At 36.9% G+C, this 18707-nt stretch overlaps 1 protein-coding gene across 5 annotated transcripts in view; it reads left to right on the top strand.

The window, feature by feature from the left end:
• The window catches only part of slc47a1 (solute carrier family 47 member 1), a 32658-nt gene that overhangs the window by 5471 nt on the left and 8480 nt on the right, over positions 1-18707 (top strand). Inside the window, exons 2-14 of one of the 5 annotated variants that reach the window (XM_026195738.1) lie at positions 1749-1850; positions 9010-9078; positions 9809-9957; positions 10550-10592; positions 11563-11607; positions 11700-11797; positions 11921-12018; positions 12965-13078; positions 13959-14026; positions 14417-14501; positions 14637-14712; positions 14922-14991; positions 17727-17859. In XM_026195738.1, the coding sequence (XP_026051523.1) occupies positions 1749-1850; positions 9010-9078; positions 9809-9957; positions 10550-10592; positions 11563-11607; positions 11700-11797; positions 11921-12018; positions 12965-13078; positions 13959-14026; positions 14417-14501; positions 14637-14712; positions 14922-14991; positions 17727-17859 (1150 nt within the window). Of the gene's footprint in view, positions 1-1748; positions 1851-9009; positions 9079-9808; positions 9958-10549; positions 10593-11562; positions 11608-11699; positions 11798-11920; positions 12019-12964; positions 13079-13958; positions 14027-14416; positions 14526-14636; positions 14713-14921; positions 14992-17726; positions 17860-18707 lie in introns of all 5 variants that reach the window. The other 4 variants (XM_026195737.1, XM_026195739.1, XM_026195740.1 and 1 more) reach the window with 4 other exon arrangements.

Below are 18707 nucleotides of genomic sequence, written 5' to 3' on the forward strand. Positions count from 1 at the left end.
TTTTTTTTTCACTACCATGATGGAGATCAGTGTTTACTTTAGTTGGGCTCTTGAATCTGACCTTTCAACAACTAGAGTTTTTTTTTTTTTTTTTTGCATGCTATAACAATGCATCTTTGGAACTTGTTATTGCAAAAAAAGAAAAAAAGAAATGAACAGAAGAAAAAAAAGCTGGTATTGTTGTTTATAGATTGACAAGAACAAACACTATTATTTCTGCTCCAATCCCATGTCCCTTATCTTATTGAATATTGATACTGCAGCAAGATAAGAAACATTTCTGAGCCTTAAGTTATGAAAGACTGTTAAGAAAATTTTGCTCATAAAAAAAAAAAAAACCTTTGCTGAAATTTAGACAGAAACATCAATAATCAGCGTATGAATCACAACAATGGTGACAATCCACAAAATAAATAAACAGATAAGTTCTGAACATTACAATACATGCTACTAAACTTAAGACAAAAGCAAAATTATAAGCACACAAGAGCTGAAGAAAATAAGTGAATAATTCAGCACCATAATTTATTCATGCCGCAATGCATGCTGGGAGTCATGGATGAGTTTTATCCTGTGCTGGTACCCAGCATGCATTGCATCATTAACCTTTTGATTGTCACCATTTTTGAGATTCATATGCGGATTGTTGATGTCTCTCTTTGAGTGTTGCGGTCTCTGCCCAAAATATTTAAAACTCAAACTGTCGTTAAATCCATATGTTCAGATTATCTCATTATTGTTTGTTCTCATAAAATTAAAGAAACAAAAAAATTGTGTAATTCACTCACATATTTCAAAACAAAATTAATATTTGACTATTACAGCAACACTTTAAGCAAGTCTAGTAGATAATGCCTGACAGAAACAGCCATAACCACTTGACCATTAACATTAATATTGCTGTAACAGATGTACCATAAAAACACAAATACAGCAATGAAATAAAATTTAAAATACAAAAGTTAAGGGTCAGGAGCTCAACTAAAGCAAACACTGATCTCCACAATGGTGATGCTAAACGAAACTAACATTATCATCTAAATCTCTGTAATTCTCAGTAAGATCTTTTGATCTCTGATCTCTGATCTGATAGAAATAGTCTGGTTAGTAATGAGTGAAGTTGATAAAGCTGTTTGTTGATTGTTTAAATCTTCAGTTGATTTCATCTAAGGCTGTGGCTGAAGTCAGTTGTAATTCATGTGTTTGTCTTGTTTCTTTTTTCTTCAGTGATTCTACTCGTTAACAGCAGCTGTTGATCAGTGTCTGAATTCACTCATTAGTTTTCATTCTCTCTGTCAGGTGGACTATATTAGTAAACTCATGTAAGGAATAGTGAATGAGGGTGTAGGGTGTGATTTGAAACACAGCCGCTGAGTGTCGACTTTGAATGTTGTTAATTTACGATACATCGCAGCAGGCTACCTTCTCGAAAATGATAAATATTACCCAGAATGCACCGTTTAAATGAAAAACAGTATGTTATTGTCAAAATTTGGCCATTTTTTTACAGCGATTTTTAACAGTGTATATAAATTCATTTTTGGTTTTTATTTTAAAAGTGGAATTGTTTTCCATATAAATGATATTTATGACATTTTTTGTATTTATTTCATATTAAAACTAATATTGGTTTTGATGGGCATAACCTGGAGTTCAAATAGTCTAGTGTAGGACTGGTGAATATATCTGTTTTCTTTTTTTTTTACACTCATGTTCCCTGTTGATATCTGCATTTTCATCATCCACAGCTCATCTCCAGGATCCTAAACTTTCTACTGCCATTTGTCATCACGATATTCTGTGGTCACCTAGGAAATTCTGAATTGGCTGGATATGCCTTGGCCTCTGCGGTAATTCATCCACCATATAATGTATCTGTCAGAAGAAAAAACTTTTTTGCAAAAACTATACTTTGAGAGGTACAAAAAATTGCCAATGGGGCAGTACTTTCAAATAATAGAATAGAATAACAATGAAAATGTACACTTTTGTACCTTATCTGCCCTGTAGGATTGTATATTAGTGCCGTAATTCTCCTGAAATTCAGTAAATTCAGTACAGAATTGAAGGTAATGCCCCAGTGACAGCGACAAGTACAGTTATTCTGTCAGTTTACTTTTATTTTATTTTATTTTAAAACATTACTTTCAGATATTACATCTCTCTGATAATAAAATATATTATTATATTTAAAATGTTAAAATCCATCTTACGCTAAAGACCCTCATATATTTCACTGAAAAATCTAAAGCCTCAGTATCTTATCATATTTGTTTTATTTTATTTATTCACATTCGACTAACATCACTGATGTTAACACAGGGAAAATGTGTATCAAATACCTCACAGATCCAAACGAGGTAAATAATGTTTTTATGTTGTGATTAACCTGTTAAATGTCACCCCGTCCTGTATACGGGACGCCTACGTTGACTATACTATATTACAATCAAATTTAATCTAATCTTGACAAACTATATATCGTTGGAAAGGTCTAAGACTCCCAAATACATATTATACCAATATTTTTTGTTAAAAATTATGTAGGAAAAGTAATAGATTAATTTATGACAAGAGTGCACCCTCAGAAATCTACATTACAAAAGGAGCTTTGACCTTTGTTGCCTTTTTCTCTATCACATTTTAGAAATCATCAGAAGTTATATATCACTTGAAAACATAAAATCTCAAAATTCATCCTTCAAAACCCATTTTAAAATCAGACATTGCATTACCATGTAAATGGCACATCAGAATCATGTTACAAAATGTTTTCAGACATGAAATATAAAAATTTAGGTGTGTATCATGCACATTCAAGTCTATCTTCAAAAACATGACTGACAGTTATCAGGTTAAAAGATAGTCAACACTAAACGTTAGTGAAACCCTAACAAGTCACATTTTTTTTTACAAAAGTGCTCTCATTATAACGTTAGCCTATATGACAGTAGTTATTAATGTTCAGCATTTCTGTTTTGAGCTGCGCGCACTAAAGATGACCAGTAGAGTGAGCATTTATATAGCACATTTTTAATCATTGGGATTAAACTCATAATTTCATGTAATAATTAATAATAATAATAATTCCTTACATTTATTTAGGCACTTTTCTAGGCACTCAAAGGGCTTTACATAGACAGGGGGTATCTCCTCATCCACCACCAGTGTGCAGCATCCACCTGGATGATGCGACGGCAGCCATAGTGCGCCAGAACGCCCACCACACACCAGCTTACTGGTGGAGAAGAGACAGAGTGATGAAGCCAATCAGCGGATATGGGGATTGTTAGGAGGCCATGATGGTCAGAGGCCAATGGGCGAATTTAGCCAGGATGCCGAGGTCACACCTCTACTCTTTTCGAAAGACATCCTGGGATTTTTAATGACCACAGAGAGTCAGGACCTCGGTTTAACGTCTCATCCGAAGGACGGTGAATAGAATTCGCTTCGTTATTTATACAACATAATGTTGATATTTGGACTTTATAGGCTATCTGCAAAAAGAGCCTGAATGCAAATGAACGTGTCTGTGCGGTTCTGAATGCAAACTCCTTTTGTGGACGTGTTCTTCACGAAACAATGTGCAGAAACACGGCAGCTAAATTCTAAACATTCATGGCGTTTTATTATAATGGTGGTCTCATTATAATGGTATGGGTGTGACAGTCCTGTCATAGTTATTAATGTTCTGCTTTGTAGTTTGACCTGCTCGTGCTGTGCGCTAAGAGATATCACCGTAGTACTACAATGAAGCGCTTGACTCAATAGGCTACCAAATGCATCTTAAATGAGGTAAATAATATATTCACAATATATATACACCGGCTGAAATGTTTTGAAATCACTTGTACCCTACCTGTTAGAAAAATCAATTCTCTGCCTATGTCAGTGTGAATCTTGGTAAAGTTTAAAAGTAAAGTTTTTAGCAAATGTCTTCTGGCCAGATCCAGGCCACACAATCACTTTTCCCTCGGCACAAGTGCAGCAAAGAATGACAGCCCTGAAGTGGCGCAGAACTGGATTAAAGACTAGGGCCACACATGGGCCATAACTGGCCTGAATCTCAGCCAGTTAATCACCCTTAACTGGCCCTGAACTGGGCCAAAAGAGGTTTTATTTTTGGTTTATTATATTTAATAATATAAATAAAATAATAATAATAATGATAAATAAAAACAATAATTGACTCCTCTAACAAGTAAGAAAAAAACGTACATAGTTCTTAAGAAACTTGTTGTTCTTACTGTTATCAGTGAGTTTAAGAGATTTTAAGAGATTTTGTGTTTGTGAATAAACAATTTACAATGCAGCACAAAGAAATAAACAACACTATCAATAACATAGTCTCTCCCAGAAAAATAGAGAAACATATCCATCAATTAAAATTTTAAATCATAATTGATAAAGTGAGGAAGATAACAACCCAAGCTCTCCCAAAAATACACAGAGAGGTCAGAGAGATCAACAAAAGAGGCAATTTGTGAGTTGGTTGGATAAACATTATGAAGAATCTTAAAGTGTACATCTCTAATTTAATTAGACATGCAATATTTCTCTGGGAGTAACCACACCCTCTTCCAGTGAATACTGTCAAAAAAAATATTCCAGAAAGATTTACATCGAGGGGATGTGTAAACTGTGTAATGTAACAATAGCTTTATAAGTTTAGTATTCAATTTTTTATCAATAAGGCTAACTCCATCCAATAAAAGTTTGTGCATAATTGTTTTTCTCTCATTGAAGAAAAGATGTGTTTTAAATAAATGCACATAACTTGGAGACAAAGCTTTGATGACAGAATTGAAAGTCCTAGCAGGCAGAGGAAAATTATACAAAGTCATAAATTCTTCATATTCCAGTATACTGCCATCAGTTTTAAATAAATTCAAAACAAAAACAATACCTCTATCATACCTCTTATCCATAAAAAATTATATTGAACCTTGAAAAAATTATTCCACAGAATTTCTTTGAGGGGAGAAAAATTGTGCACATAACACAATTTCCAAGCAAGTAAAACTTGTTGGTGAAATTTGGAGAGAGAAATTGGTAATATAGAAGGGGTGAAATTACATTTTAAAAGAAACTCTGGAGATTGTAACAAATTGGGGCAGTTGGGACATAGTACCAAACAGAACCATTATAGCAAATAATTTTTTTTTTCTTGTATGTGAAAAAGTAAGTAATTGGCAAAGCAATCTATCTTTAGTAAGGAAAATCCCCATGTACTTGATACAGTTTTTTACAGGTATATGGTGCATCGAAGGTTGTTGAGTGTCATACAGACAGAATAGTTCACACTTTGATACATTTAAATATAAGCCTGAAGCTTCAGAAAAATAATTAATAATATTGATACACAGGGGAATTTGACTTTGGTCTTTAAGAAATATAGTTGTATCATCAGCTAGTTGAGAGATTTTAAATTATTTACCAAAAATAGAAATACCTTCTAAACTGGGATTTTTTAAAATAACAATTGATGACAATTCAACGGCTAACATAAAAAGAAATGGGCAAATGGGGCAACCTTGGCGCACTCCCCCGTCACAATTAAAGCGTTTAGTAGTTTGAAAACCAACCATAACTAAAGCGTTAATGTCATTATAAAGCATGCTCACCATGTTGATAAAAGTACATCCAAAACCAAAAAGACTAAGAGATTTAAGCAAAAATTGGTGTTCTAAGGAATCAAATGTTTTATAAAAATCCAAAAACATTATAATAGCTTCTGAATCAATATTCTCTGAATAATCAATAAGATCAAGAACTAATCTTATGTTAGAGCTAATATGCCTATTTTTCATAAATCCATTTTGTGTTTCGCCAACTATTAAGGCCAGATTTTAATCGAACTGCCAGAATTAAAGCAAGTAGTTTATAATCAACATTTAATAGTGATATAGGTCTCCAGTTTTCAATTAAAAGTGGGTCTTTATCAGTATTGGGGATCAAGGAAATAAGACCCTGCTTCATTGAGGGAGTCATCTCTCCTTTTTTAATGCAGTCTTTCAACAAACTATGCAGAGGTTGCTTTAAGATGTCCCAAAAATGTAAATAAAATTCAACAGATAAGCCATCAGTATCTGGAGATTTTCCCTTCTTCATAGATTTCAGTGCATCCTCCATTTCAACTATAGAGATACCAGAATTACAAGTTGCTTAAAGTCATCCTTAATACCTGAAATTTTATCACAAATACTCAAAAGAAACTCGTCAGAAGTGTACAGTTTTCTATAAAAAGAGTAAACCAAAGTTGAAACATTCCTGGATCTGTACATAAAACACTATTAATGTTTAAAGCAGAGTGAATATGTCTTTTTACGATTTCTTTTTTCAAGAGCAAAAAAGTAATTAATGTTTCTTTCGGCCTTCTCGATCCATTTTGCTCTAGAGTGTATTAAAGCAACCTTAGCAGTTTCTGTGTACATATTTTCAATTTGCAAATGACGTGCTCATTTTTACCACATCCTCTTAACTGGGATTTTCATTCTGCATTAACACACTTAATCTATGAATAAGTTCTAATTCTTTAATGTTTTTTTCTCTTTTGATTTGCTTACTTCTATTAAAAGCAAGGTCTCTAACTGTAAATTTAAAAAACTCCCAGCTAGAGCCAGGGTTCTCAGTATTACTAGAGTATTACTTAGAATTAGCCAGTTGAATTATACTATCATTAAAATAGGCGTCTTCCTAAAGACAACTGTTAAATTTCCAGTAACCCCTGGTTCTATTTAACTTACTGTTAAGATTCAAGATTCAAATAAATTAACATGTAGTCAGCAAACAGGGCAAACTGAGGATTGACAGTATGGATATCTTTCAAATAGCATGAGAAATGAGAAAAAGCTTTCTAGCTTTAAGTGATCCTGATTTGTTCGACCAAGTAAAGCCTCTAAAACCAGAGTTAAAGAAACGCCAAGCATCTACCACTGAAAGATTTTCACACAACCATAAAATAATATTATCATGTGAATTAGAGGTAGTTCTTTTAGGAAATCTATCACGTGCATCGTCAGGGGTTTCATTAAAATCTCCAGCTATAATCAAATAAGCATTATTAAAACGACTTTGTAGATTGAATTACCCCACTGAGTTTTCCAGAAATTGTTGTCCGATTCACAAGAATGACTGTCTTGGACAAAAATAAAATCTGCATTACTTCGTTTACAATACAGAAATAAAGCTGGGTTGAGCGTACTGCACAGACTCAAACTGAGCTTGATGATGTAGATGTCACGTGAGCAACCTGTCTGACAATTGTAAGTCTTCTGATCACTGTGCCAAGAGAAATCTGAATCACCCACCAAATCTTGCAGAGAAGGCGAGTGTGAACAGGAGCAAGTATTTTTATAACTGATCTCCCTTGACTTTATGCCTCCACGTCCCCCTGATAGCCTCATAGACAGTAAAACATTGCCTGTGAGCTTCTCCTCCTGGTTATGCCGCAATCGTTAGCCTATTTTTACAAAAACTGCTTCTATGGTAATGGAGCCTTTTATACATTTTTGTGTTTCTTTAGAAATAATTAATGGACAAATGGAGTCTTTAAACACTTCAGATGTAAAGTTATTCGCAGTCAAAGTAATGCCAAAATGAATGGGAGTCAATGGAATGCTAACAGCAGGTGGGAGTCCGCTAGCCAATGACGAGCGCCCAGGGCTGCTTCAATAAAATATGAAACCCTGCCCCCCTTGTTGAATCCAATGGCGTCGCTGTGTCCATTTATTTTACTGTCTATGGCTCAAACAAACATACAGTGACATCTGGTGGCCAACCGTGTTCAAAACACGCATTACCGGAAACACGGCATGTCGTAATCTTTGACGAAACCGGCGAAAGCCAATGAGCGTTTGATATCGTTGCAGTAAAACTTGTTGTAAAACTTCTTAATGGCAATTTTTTCAATTGTTACTATAGCTACAGAGGAAGGAGATACATATCGCTGATGAATGTGGTTTGTGATTTGGATCTGTTCCTCACACCAAGCATCACATGGAAACAGAGGATTTAAATCACGATCATTTTATTTAATGCTTGTGCATGGCAGCATACTAATAAAAATTATGTGCCCCATGGAAAAACAAATAAATATTACAAGATAATAGTTAAATGATCTCTCTCTATCTCTCTCTCTCTTCATGTAAGGATTCTAAGATTATTTGTACCAAGAATAATAATATAAAATGTAATAAAATTGTAATTAAGTGCAGTTTAATGCACTTGACTGATTTTCTTAATTTTGAAATGATAATGTTTCATTCTGTTTTGATTTGCCATTTCAAAGACTTCATTTTAACAATACTACACTTCATTAAAATGTCTGTGATTATTTAACCATTATCATGCAATATTGTATTTATCTTGTTTATCATGGGTCACATAATATGCTGCCAGATCTTAGCCTGATTTGGGCCACATATCACCTGACTGATCTGGCCCACACGCCTCCCACCAACAATCGGCCCAGATATTGTTTGCCGGATCCCCGCCGTGCCGTCATTTCCACACATGGCCCAGCTGTGGCTGAAAGGGTACATGCCATTGCAGACATTAGGCCAGCAGTGCCAGCTTGAGGCCACATTTGTGCCAAGTCTGTTTGCTATGTGGGTTCTACGTGAAATCAGACATTTGAGCGCTCATAACATCCTGCAAATATTAGACTATGACATTGGTAGTCGAATCAGGCTCCTGAATCGAAGCATCAAATATTGGACTATGACATTGGTAGTCAAATCAGGCTCCTGTGAATTGAAGCATCAAATCGTTGAGTATTTGGGGTCACCCCTAATATATATATATATATATAATTTTTTGTTTGTTGGTTTGTTTTTGTTTGTTTGTTTTTGTTTTTTGGGAGACCAAGACTAATTCCTGTTTCAAGGAGTGCTTCTGAAGTTGATCCAATTGAAAATCCAATATCTGTATCTCCATGAAGGAAGCAGTGTGATATAAGGAGAGAGTGTTTGGTAATTGCACTGCTAAATCATCATTTGTCTCCCTCAGACTATTAATGTGACCACAACAGCCACAGGATGCGGTCTGGCCCTCGCATGTGACACACTAGTCTCTCAGGTAGTCTTAACTGATGCGGACTTAAACATGGTTCAAGGAATGATATGTGTTACCCTGCCAGCAGATATGCAGCAGATATGCTTAATAGCCCATTGTTTGTATAATACCCTCAAAACCTAGTTTTTAGGTGGTTGTATTTCTGACATTGGCAGGTTGTACATTGAGAGATCAAACAATTCACTTATTAATTATACTTTTTTGAGCATTTATTTATATCGCCATTAAAATCTCAACCAACATGCAAAATATCTTACTAACTTAATACTACTATTTAAATCTGCCTAAAATGCTCTCACCCCCAGGCCAAAAGAGAAATATCCACAGATAAAGTACTGTTTACAAGTGAAAATATAAATATAAAACTATTGTAAAAAAAAATATATATATATATATTTTGATGTAATAAAACAGCAGGGATATGGACTTTCTGGGGGAAGCAGTATTATGAATCACATACACATATTTTGACCATTTAAATTTTTATGTTAAAGTGCCTTAATGACTGGAATTGTAAATTCAATTCAATGATCCATTTGTGAGCGAATTATGTAATGCTACATAATTCACATTTGTTTTGATGAAAAAACAAGCTCATCTACTTTGATGATCTGAGGTAAAATTTCAGCAAATTTTCATTTTTGGGTGAACCAACCTTAATTTTGCACATCTAGAGTTTTTTGGCATTAAGTTAACCTATATTATGAACTAATTATCTATTGTTGATGTCCAGACATTTGGCAGTAAGAACCTTAAGCGTGTGGGGGAGATTCTCCAGAGAAGCATTCTTATCCTCTTACTCTTCTGCCTGCCATGCTGGGCCATACTCATCAATGCTGAGTCAATACTACTCACCCTGAGGCAAGAGCCAGAGGTGGCCAGGTCAGACTGATCCAGTACTAGATTATTAAATCAGAACTTTTAGTATGGTACCTATTACCATATTATGATATTACCATACAAATTATTATTATTATTAGTTTTTTCTTTAGATAGAGGATCATATTTATGTAGTGAAAGCAGTGTGTTGTGCCAGAAGAACAGAATATCACTATACGTCTTTAAATTTTGAGAGAATTAAAGCTTCTGAGAAATAGGCTACAAAGAGCTGTAGGTCTGTGGAATAAATTTATAAATGTAAATCTACATAGGTCTGCATATGACCTATAAGTTTATATAATTGAGGACTGCAGTATTAGTTGGGTAGTTTTTGCATCACTTCAGGATGCATCCAAATTAATTTCATGTTAGAAAATAAAGCACATTTAAGTACATGATTGTAATACTAAAATTACTTTTTTCTAACAAGGGATATAATGGTTTTACACACGCACACACACAAAACATTTGATTTGTGCTTTAATGCTTAAAAAAAAGTAATAGGACACCAAATTCTATCCTATTTATGGAGTGTCAATGATCCTGCTTTTTTGGGGTACCACACTGTTCATAGACTCTTATGCTCCTTTTTCAGCACTGCACAGCTGTATGTTATGGCTTTCCTCCCTGCTGTTCCTGTAAGTATAACAACATTTGTACAAAAATAACACAACTGTGGATGTACTTTCATCTCTGTGTTGGCCTTGTTATCTAGAGTATAATTTCAAATGCAATGCTCTCTTGGCAGGTCTTCTAACCAGTTCTATCAAACCTTTACAATTAATCCAGAACGTGGCAGCAAGATTAATTTTAAATGAGCCAAAAAGACTCCACGTCACACCTCTGTTTATCAATTTGCACTGGCAACCAATAGCTACTCGCATAAAATTCAAGGCATTGATGTTTGCCTACAAAACCACCACTGGCTCTGCACCCCTTTTCCTAAATTCATTACTTCAGACTTGTGTGCCCTCTAGAAGCTTTCGTTCTGCAAGTGAATATCGCTTGATTGTGCCATCCCAAAGAAGCACAAAATCACATTTACAGACTTTTCAATGAAATGTTCCCTCCTGGTGGGATGACCTTCCCAACTCAATACGAGCAGCTAAGTCCTTAGCCATCTTCAAGAATCTGCTAAAAACACATATCTTCCATTTTTATTTGACCCTCTAACTCTAGAATTCTCTATTCTATTTCTATTTTTCTATTCTGTATTTTTTTCTTTCTACTTATTATATTATAAAAATAAAAAAACCTTGCTATGTGTACTTTGTAAAGCTAACTGAGACTTGTTATAGAACTTGTATATCTTTGCTTTGCTTTCTTTATTTTTTTCTCTCTTTTTTAATTTTTTTTATTGTCCTCGCTTTGAATAAAAGCATCTGCTAAATGACTAAATGTAAATGTAATATGCATTTTGTCTACACTTGTGCTGCTCACACTTCAGGACAATTTTTTGGTCATTAACCAAAATGTTTCCTGTCGAATTCTTTATTATGTTCAAGACGTACATTTTAAACAGCCTAGCCACACATACAGTCACTGTCACAAGCTTCCCTAATGCTGACAGTACTGATGACTTTTACTGTCCATTCTTCAATTTCCTAGGCCATGTTTCTGCACCATCTGCAGGTGTCTTATCTGCAAAACCAGGTACAACCTCTCAGTAAGCACAAGATTCTGCACTGGACAAAAGACAGCAAAATATATATAAACACAAAAGATAATGTATTGTCATATTTCAGGGCATCATCCTGCCACAGCTGTACACAGCAGTTGCTGCCAATGTTTTAAATGTAGCAACAAACTACATCCTTCTTCACTCAATGAAACTGGGAGTGATGTATGTATGATTACTGCTAATTTTATCAATACTAAACAGCAGTACATGCTTTATAGATTTGTGATGACCATAAGCCAGGAAATAAATTATCTTTAGTATAAGCAGTTGCTTGTGTCTCTGCAGGGGTTCTGCTGCAGCCAACAGTGTTTCACAGATCTCCATCTGCCTCTTGCTGTTTGCTTACATACGCTGGAAAAAGCTGCATTTGAACACCTGGGGTGGTGAGGAATATATGGAGAGCTGCACACACAGAGACACTCAAGTTTGCTTTTATGTCATTATGGGGTCACTTACTCTACTTATACAATTTTTACATTAAGCCAACTATAATTATCATACACTAAGAGGGTGTTCACATTCAACATTGACAAAGTGATACATTTTTAATGGCTGTGAGTTAAAGAGACATTAACAATGCAACAATGTTAGAGGAGCTACAATGTATACAAATGAGCAGCAATTTATGCAGAGACTACAAGTGGGAGTGCAGTCAGTGATGCCTCATCTGATATATTTGAATACAATAGTAAAATAAGACCTACAGTAGCACTGATACTGGAATTGAAGCTAATTTCAGACCAAAGGCCGAGAACATTATCCAATGCAAATTATAACGATAACAATAATATATATTTTTAAACTAATTTAAAAGAACACCAGAATCCTCACCACAATGATAACAATACCGGCATAGAGAAATTATATTGTTGGAACCAATTTAATTTAATTTAATTTAATTTAATTTAATTTAATTTTTACCAGCTCAGCTGATGAATAAATATTGAAACATATGACTATTGGATCTATAACCATGCAGGATCTGAGAATGATTTTAATTATAGGTCGATTTGCCTGAGTTAACTCTTCTCCAAAGGTCGAAAGGACTCAGTTAACAGTGCCTCAGAATCAATTTTGCTTGGCAATTTTCCAGTGACAGAAAATACTTAGTTGTTTATTTGTGAGGCTGTTTTCCCAAATGTCCAAATCCCACAATGACCACTGTAAATAGGAAAACATAAAAAAAAAACATATACAGTAGATAACAAATGCAATTATTCTGCATAGCTAGTCAGTCAATGATGACAAGAGATATGTACTGTATACTGTATGAGTAGTCTTGCTGTTGCGATTAAAAGAATGTGTGTTTGCCTTTGTCGCCCTCTACAGGCTGGTCTACTGCAGCACTGCAGGAGTGGGGCTCTTACATGAAACTGGCTATTCCCAGCACTCTCATGCTCTGTTTTGAGTGGTGGGTCTATGATATTGGAGGTTTCCTTGCAGGTGTGTAGATGTGTGAAGTAGGTTTCACATATCTGTGTTCTCTTGTATTTCTTATTAACTGTAATAGTAACATATTTTAATAAATCATGCTTTTATGGCCCATGTATGATATGGGAGAATACAGAGCTCATAATCACAATTAAAAAAAGAAAGAAAGAAAGAAAAACAAACACCACCCCAGTTTTATTCAGAGACCCAACATGATCGAGTTATGCTATTTGGTGCAGTTGCTGATATTTATGACCAAAAAGTAAAATGAAATTTTTATGTAATTTAATGTAAATCAATTAGATATTTTAACTATAATCAAGTGAACCTAAGTTGTTTCAATTCATTCTGAAACAATTCTAACAATATGAAAGGTATTCTTACATTTACTTATTAAGATATGTAAGGATTACACAAAAAGACGTGTACCACAACCTGAAGGTGAGCATTTTTACAATTGTACTAAAAGATGTTTATCAAAAAAATAAAAATCAGATGACAGAAGACTGAATGGAAGACTGTGTATAACAGGTTTTGAACAAATTGAGGCTTTAGACATTTCCATATAAAATATAATACAGTAGGGTTTATAGGGTTAAAATATTCCTACTGGTCTTCAACCAAAGTCCCTCTGCAATCACGTTAAATACCTGACAGACAGTTTTTCGTTAATCTTTTTATTCCCCCAGGTGGAAGTGCACAATTGTTTTGCAGTTGTTTTATAATCTCATAAATTGCCTTACTACATTTGAGTTGTACAATGCCACAATCAGACAAAAATAAATATTTTAAAACTATATAGCTAATGAACGCTATATAAATAAAGGTGACTAACATATAATTAAATGACATCCATTCATACTTTTATGTTTTTCCCCCTGATGATTGGCAGGAATGATGGGGGAGGTGGATCTTGCTGCTCAACATGTGTTGCTGGAGCTGGGGGCCATTACTTACATGGTAAGATCATCATCATTATTTTTTTTTATAGTTATCACCCTTAATGTGAAAGAACTTTCATTATCAATACTGAAGAAAAAGGGGAGATGATTTGAGATCTTTTTAAGGACTTAATGTCTAACCGAGGCAGAAGTCTCTATAACAAAGCTTTTCCTGCAAGTTTGACATGGACAAACCTTTTGTTATTGTTAGGTTTCAAAGATTCACCTCAGTTGTTTGTAATGCTCCAAAACAATTACCACAACTTTATCGCTACCTACTGGTCTAATATGGTAACCTTCAAAAATTGTCTGCAACAGATGCTTTACAAACAAATTATCCTGTTAAATTCTATTTGTTAATTTTAATGTGTGAACATTTGCTTCTTTAATAAAAATATTTTATGTTCAGTTTCCATTAGGTGTGCACGCGGCCGCTTGTGTGCGTGTGGGAAATGCGCTGGGAGCTGGAGACACTAACAGGGCCCTGATCACAAGTAAAGTTACTCTTATGATCTCAGGTCAGTAGAATATAGATATACACAGTGCTAACAATAAAGTTTAGTAAACAGTATATAACTTACAATAAGCATCCAGAAGGAAAGTTCCTTTAAACCTTCACTGCATTGCAGGAGTTTTGGCTATTTTACAGGGAATCGTGATGGGTTCCTCAAAGTCAGTAGTGGGATACATCTTCACTTCTGATGAGTATGTTTGTTTCTCTCATAACTAATACACACATTATTGGGTTATGATAAAACTAGGATTATTATAGATGAAGTGATATCATGATCATTTTCTTCGTAAGATAAATAAAAGTATCAGGATGACAGATAAATCAATGCTAATTTTAGCAATGAGAGTGAAGCTTTTCTTTTGTTGTTTTGCAGTTCTCACTTCTTGATTTAATCTAACAGGAGCATAGTGAAAATTGTCTCGGAAATTCTCACCCTGTACGTTTTCCTGCAGTTTTTTGATGCTCTCGTGGTAAGTTTGAATTGTTTTATAATTTTTATGCATTCAAAGGAAGGGTACACAAATTAATAATTTTAATACATATATTCTTTGTGATTGAACTTCAGGTCATATACTTTAACTGGCATTGTGTTATATTCTGTCTTCCATCATTACAGTAGCTATGAGTGATAAACTTGTTTTCCTTTCAGTCGGTCACTCTCGATGCCATGTCGGCAACCGACGAATATGGGATATCGCTTTGATAGACCAATCTACTTTGAGTGTAAACTAAATGAGCCAATGCACATTGGCATGCAATTATTGCATCCTGCTACCGCTGATCACTGCGTGAGTATAAGAAGGCAGCAGGTGCAATTCTTCTGGCGTTCTGCTTACCTTGACTGTGTCTACGGTGAACTGCGAGTTCAGCACGCTCTAGGAAGCTTCCTGTGTTGGCCGGACGGTGCTACAGTGGTGGTCGTTCCAGTATCAAATGGGTTGCACACTTCAGGCTGCACTATCCCCTGTCGTGTGGCAAGCGGCCATCTCCCCTGTGCGTCTCAGCACTGAAAGAGCATTCCTAAAAGAACAAATTCTCTCTAAAAGAGCTCCACGGGTGCGTCTTTTTAAAGACGTCATTTTAAGGATGCCATTTCACCCGTGCGTTTCTGGGTGCGGTCGTTACCTGGCACCGGGTGATGGTCACGATTCCTTCCCGGGCCTGTAGGCATTCGTCTGGTCTGACCAGCAGTGCCTATGCAGCTTGCGGGGAAGCTGCTTCCGCCTTACACGCCATGGCGTTACTGCAGGTGCACCAGGCTAAGGCACTGAAGGACCTGCACAAGGGTTATCACGACCCAGAAGTTCTAAAGGAACTCCGAACCGCCACTGATCTCACGCTCCGAGCGACGAAGGTCACCGCAAGTTCCCTGGGTCATGCGATGTCCATGCTTGTGGTCCAGGAGAGCCATCTCTGGCTGTGTCTGGCAGACATGAGGGACTCCGACAAGGTCCGGTTCCTCAATTCCCCTGTGTCCCAGACCGGCCTATTGGGGGGCGTGACCACCCTTGTGAAGGTCCTTCAGTTCCTACAAGCTCCGGACCTCACTCATCCTCCTCCTTCACCAGATGGCAGCAGCGGGCAGTTCGAGAGCGTCAACAAAGGCCCTACTCATGCACCCTCTGCCAACCCGTGGAACCAGGTGAGCCGTGCACCCCACACCACACTCCGGCCAAGCTGCCCAAGTTGGGTCCCTGTGTTCCACCTCGCTGCCCCACTGCGGGTACGGCTGTGGTTCCGCTGGTCCCACTTGTATGGATTTTAAGCGCCTGGTCAGTGCTACCCAGCCCGTCTTGCTGGCTTCTGCGGACCATCAGCCTTGGCTATGTGATTCGGTCCTCGCTGAGGCAGAGGATCTCTTCTCTTGGTATGGAGTTGGATTTGGTCGCACAGACAGCACGCCTCACAGAGGAACGTGCACGGTCAGTGTTACCCTAAGGTGCTACGTAGACCGGACACAAAGCTTCAGCTCTTTGTCTGTTATGGAGGCCGTCAGAAGGGGAGTGCCGTCTCTAAGCAGAGGATGGCCCACTGGATTGTGGATGCCATAACCCTGGCTAATCATGCTCAGGGTGTGCCCTTCCCGTTCAGGCTCACTAAACTAGAAGTGTTGCATCCTCCTGGGCGCTGGCTCGTGGCACCTCATTGACAGATATTTGTAGAGCTGCGGGCTGGGCGACCCTTAACACATTCGCTAGGTTCTATAGCCTTCGTGTAAGGCTGGTATCCTCCTGTGTTCTCACCTCAAACGGGTAGTGGCACTGAGAGGCCCTGCTTAGTGTCGGCTTGCTTAAACTGCTCCAGAGTGTCCGTACTGTAGACCCTGTTGAGATCCTCCATCACCCTAAGTTGCTGGATGCGACGGAACGTCCTGCGCCAGACCTTCATGATGAATCCATAAGAACCATGGAAGGGTGGGTTCCATATTGAGACCTAATCGGTACTCGTATGTGTATAGTCCACGGTATAGCCTTAGAGCCCGTGTTTCCCCGGCAGACTTCTGCCTTCCCAAGAGGGTTTTAATCACCTCAAATTTCTCAGTATACTCCTAAACGGATGCTATATGTGTATTTGCCTCCGAGACCTCCTTCGGGAAGGATGGGGCTTCCACAGTGTCCCGGTTCCAAGCGGTACTACAAGTACTACCAGTTCCAGTGAAGTAGTACTTTGACAACAGTGAGTGGGGCTACTTGTTCTGATCCCCGGCCTACACCTAATAGGGGCGCAGGCGGCTCGCACAGGGCACTGGAAGGGGCAGCACCCATGGCGCTTTGACAGGGATCCCATATTCGTCTCCGTTACGTATGGTAACCCTCGTTCCCTGAAGGAGGGAACGGAGACGCCACATCCCGTCGCCATGGTTGCTGTACCGCCGCTAAGCTGCCGGGTCCCCGGCTTGGCTCCTCAGCTAAAAACTGGTATGCATTGCACCTGCTGCCTTCTTATATTCACGCAGTGATCAGCAGCAGCTGGATGCAATAATTGCATGCCAATGTGCATTGGCTCGTTTAGTTTACACTCAAAGTAGATTGGTCTATTGAAGTGATTTCCCATATTCGTCGGACACAGACGTAGCGTCTCCGTTCCCTCCTTCAGGGAACGAGGGTTACCATACGTACCCGGACGTTTTGTGAAACTATGTAATTTACTGATTACGCTGAAGTCTCAATATCTCTACAACAGACTAGTTTGTCTTGTCTTTTAGTGTGTGTGTTCAGGGATTCTTCTGGGTGCTGGGAAGCAGAAGATAGCAGCATTGTCCAACTTGATCTGTTACTACTGCATTGGGTTACCAGTAGGAATATCACTGATGTTTCTGGCCAAGCTCAGGATACTTGGTACCCTTTCTTAATTCCTATTTTCAAAAAAGAATATCAAGCCAATCCAGATCTTTAATTCCATTCAGATATGTGGCATCCCAGTTTTGCCCTGCAGTTTAGTTTTAAATATTTTCCTTTTTCCAGACCGAACTTAAGTTAATACTTTTACTCAGTAAGGATGCATTAAATTGAAAAGTAACAGTAACGACTATATGATTTTTTTATAAAAAATGTCTCAATTCATCAAAGAATTCTAAAAATAATAAATAGTAACTAAATTAATATATAAATATTTTGTGGTAAAATAAGAAATATTTTTGAGTATCAAATCATTTTTTTAAGGATTATGTGACACGGAATACTGGAGTAATGATTGATGAAAGGTCAGCTTTGCCACCAAATAAATAAATAACATTTTAAAATACATTAGTATAGAAAAATATTTTAAACTGTATAACTCTTTCACAGTATTACTATTTTAATGTAGTTTAGATCAAATAAATGCAGCCTCGGTGAAAAACATTAAAACATCTTACCAACCACAAACTTCTATAGACTATATTGGTCATATGCACCTTTAATATTGCCTAAAGAATCCAAAGATGTTTGACCAATAACATGCAGGTATTGGACATAATCAACCAATCATGGGGCTGTGCGTGAGAAAGTGAGATCAAAAGTAATGATCAGAGCGATGCAAATATTTTTGTTCGTTCATACAAAGTTGGTGCAAGAGCGATTCGAAAGCATAATGAGTCATCTACTCTGTTCACACAATGATCAACCAGCAATGTGCAAACAGCCAATACCTGGATATTTTAGGCAATATTAAAATCCTGGCCAGGATGTGTCATGTATGAATGGAA

Source organism: Carassius auratus, chromosome 21, assembly GCF_003368295.1.
Source record: "Carassius auratus strain Wakin chromosome 21, ASM336829v1, whole genome shotgun sequence".
Lineage (NCBI taxonomy): Eukaryota > Metazoa > Chordata > Actinopteri > Cypriniformes > Cyprinidae > Carassius > Carassius auratus.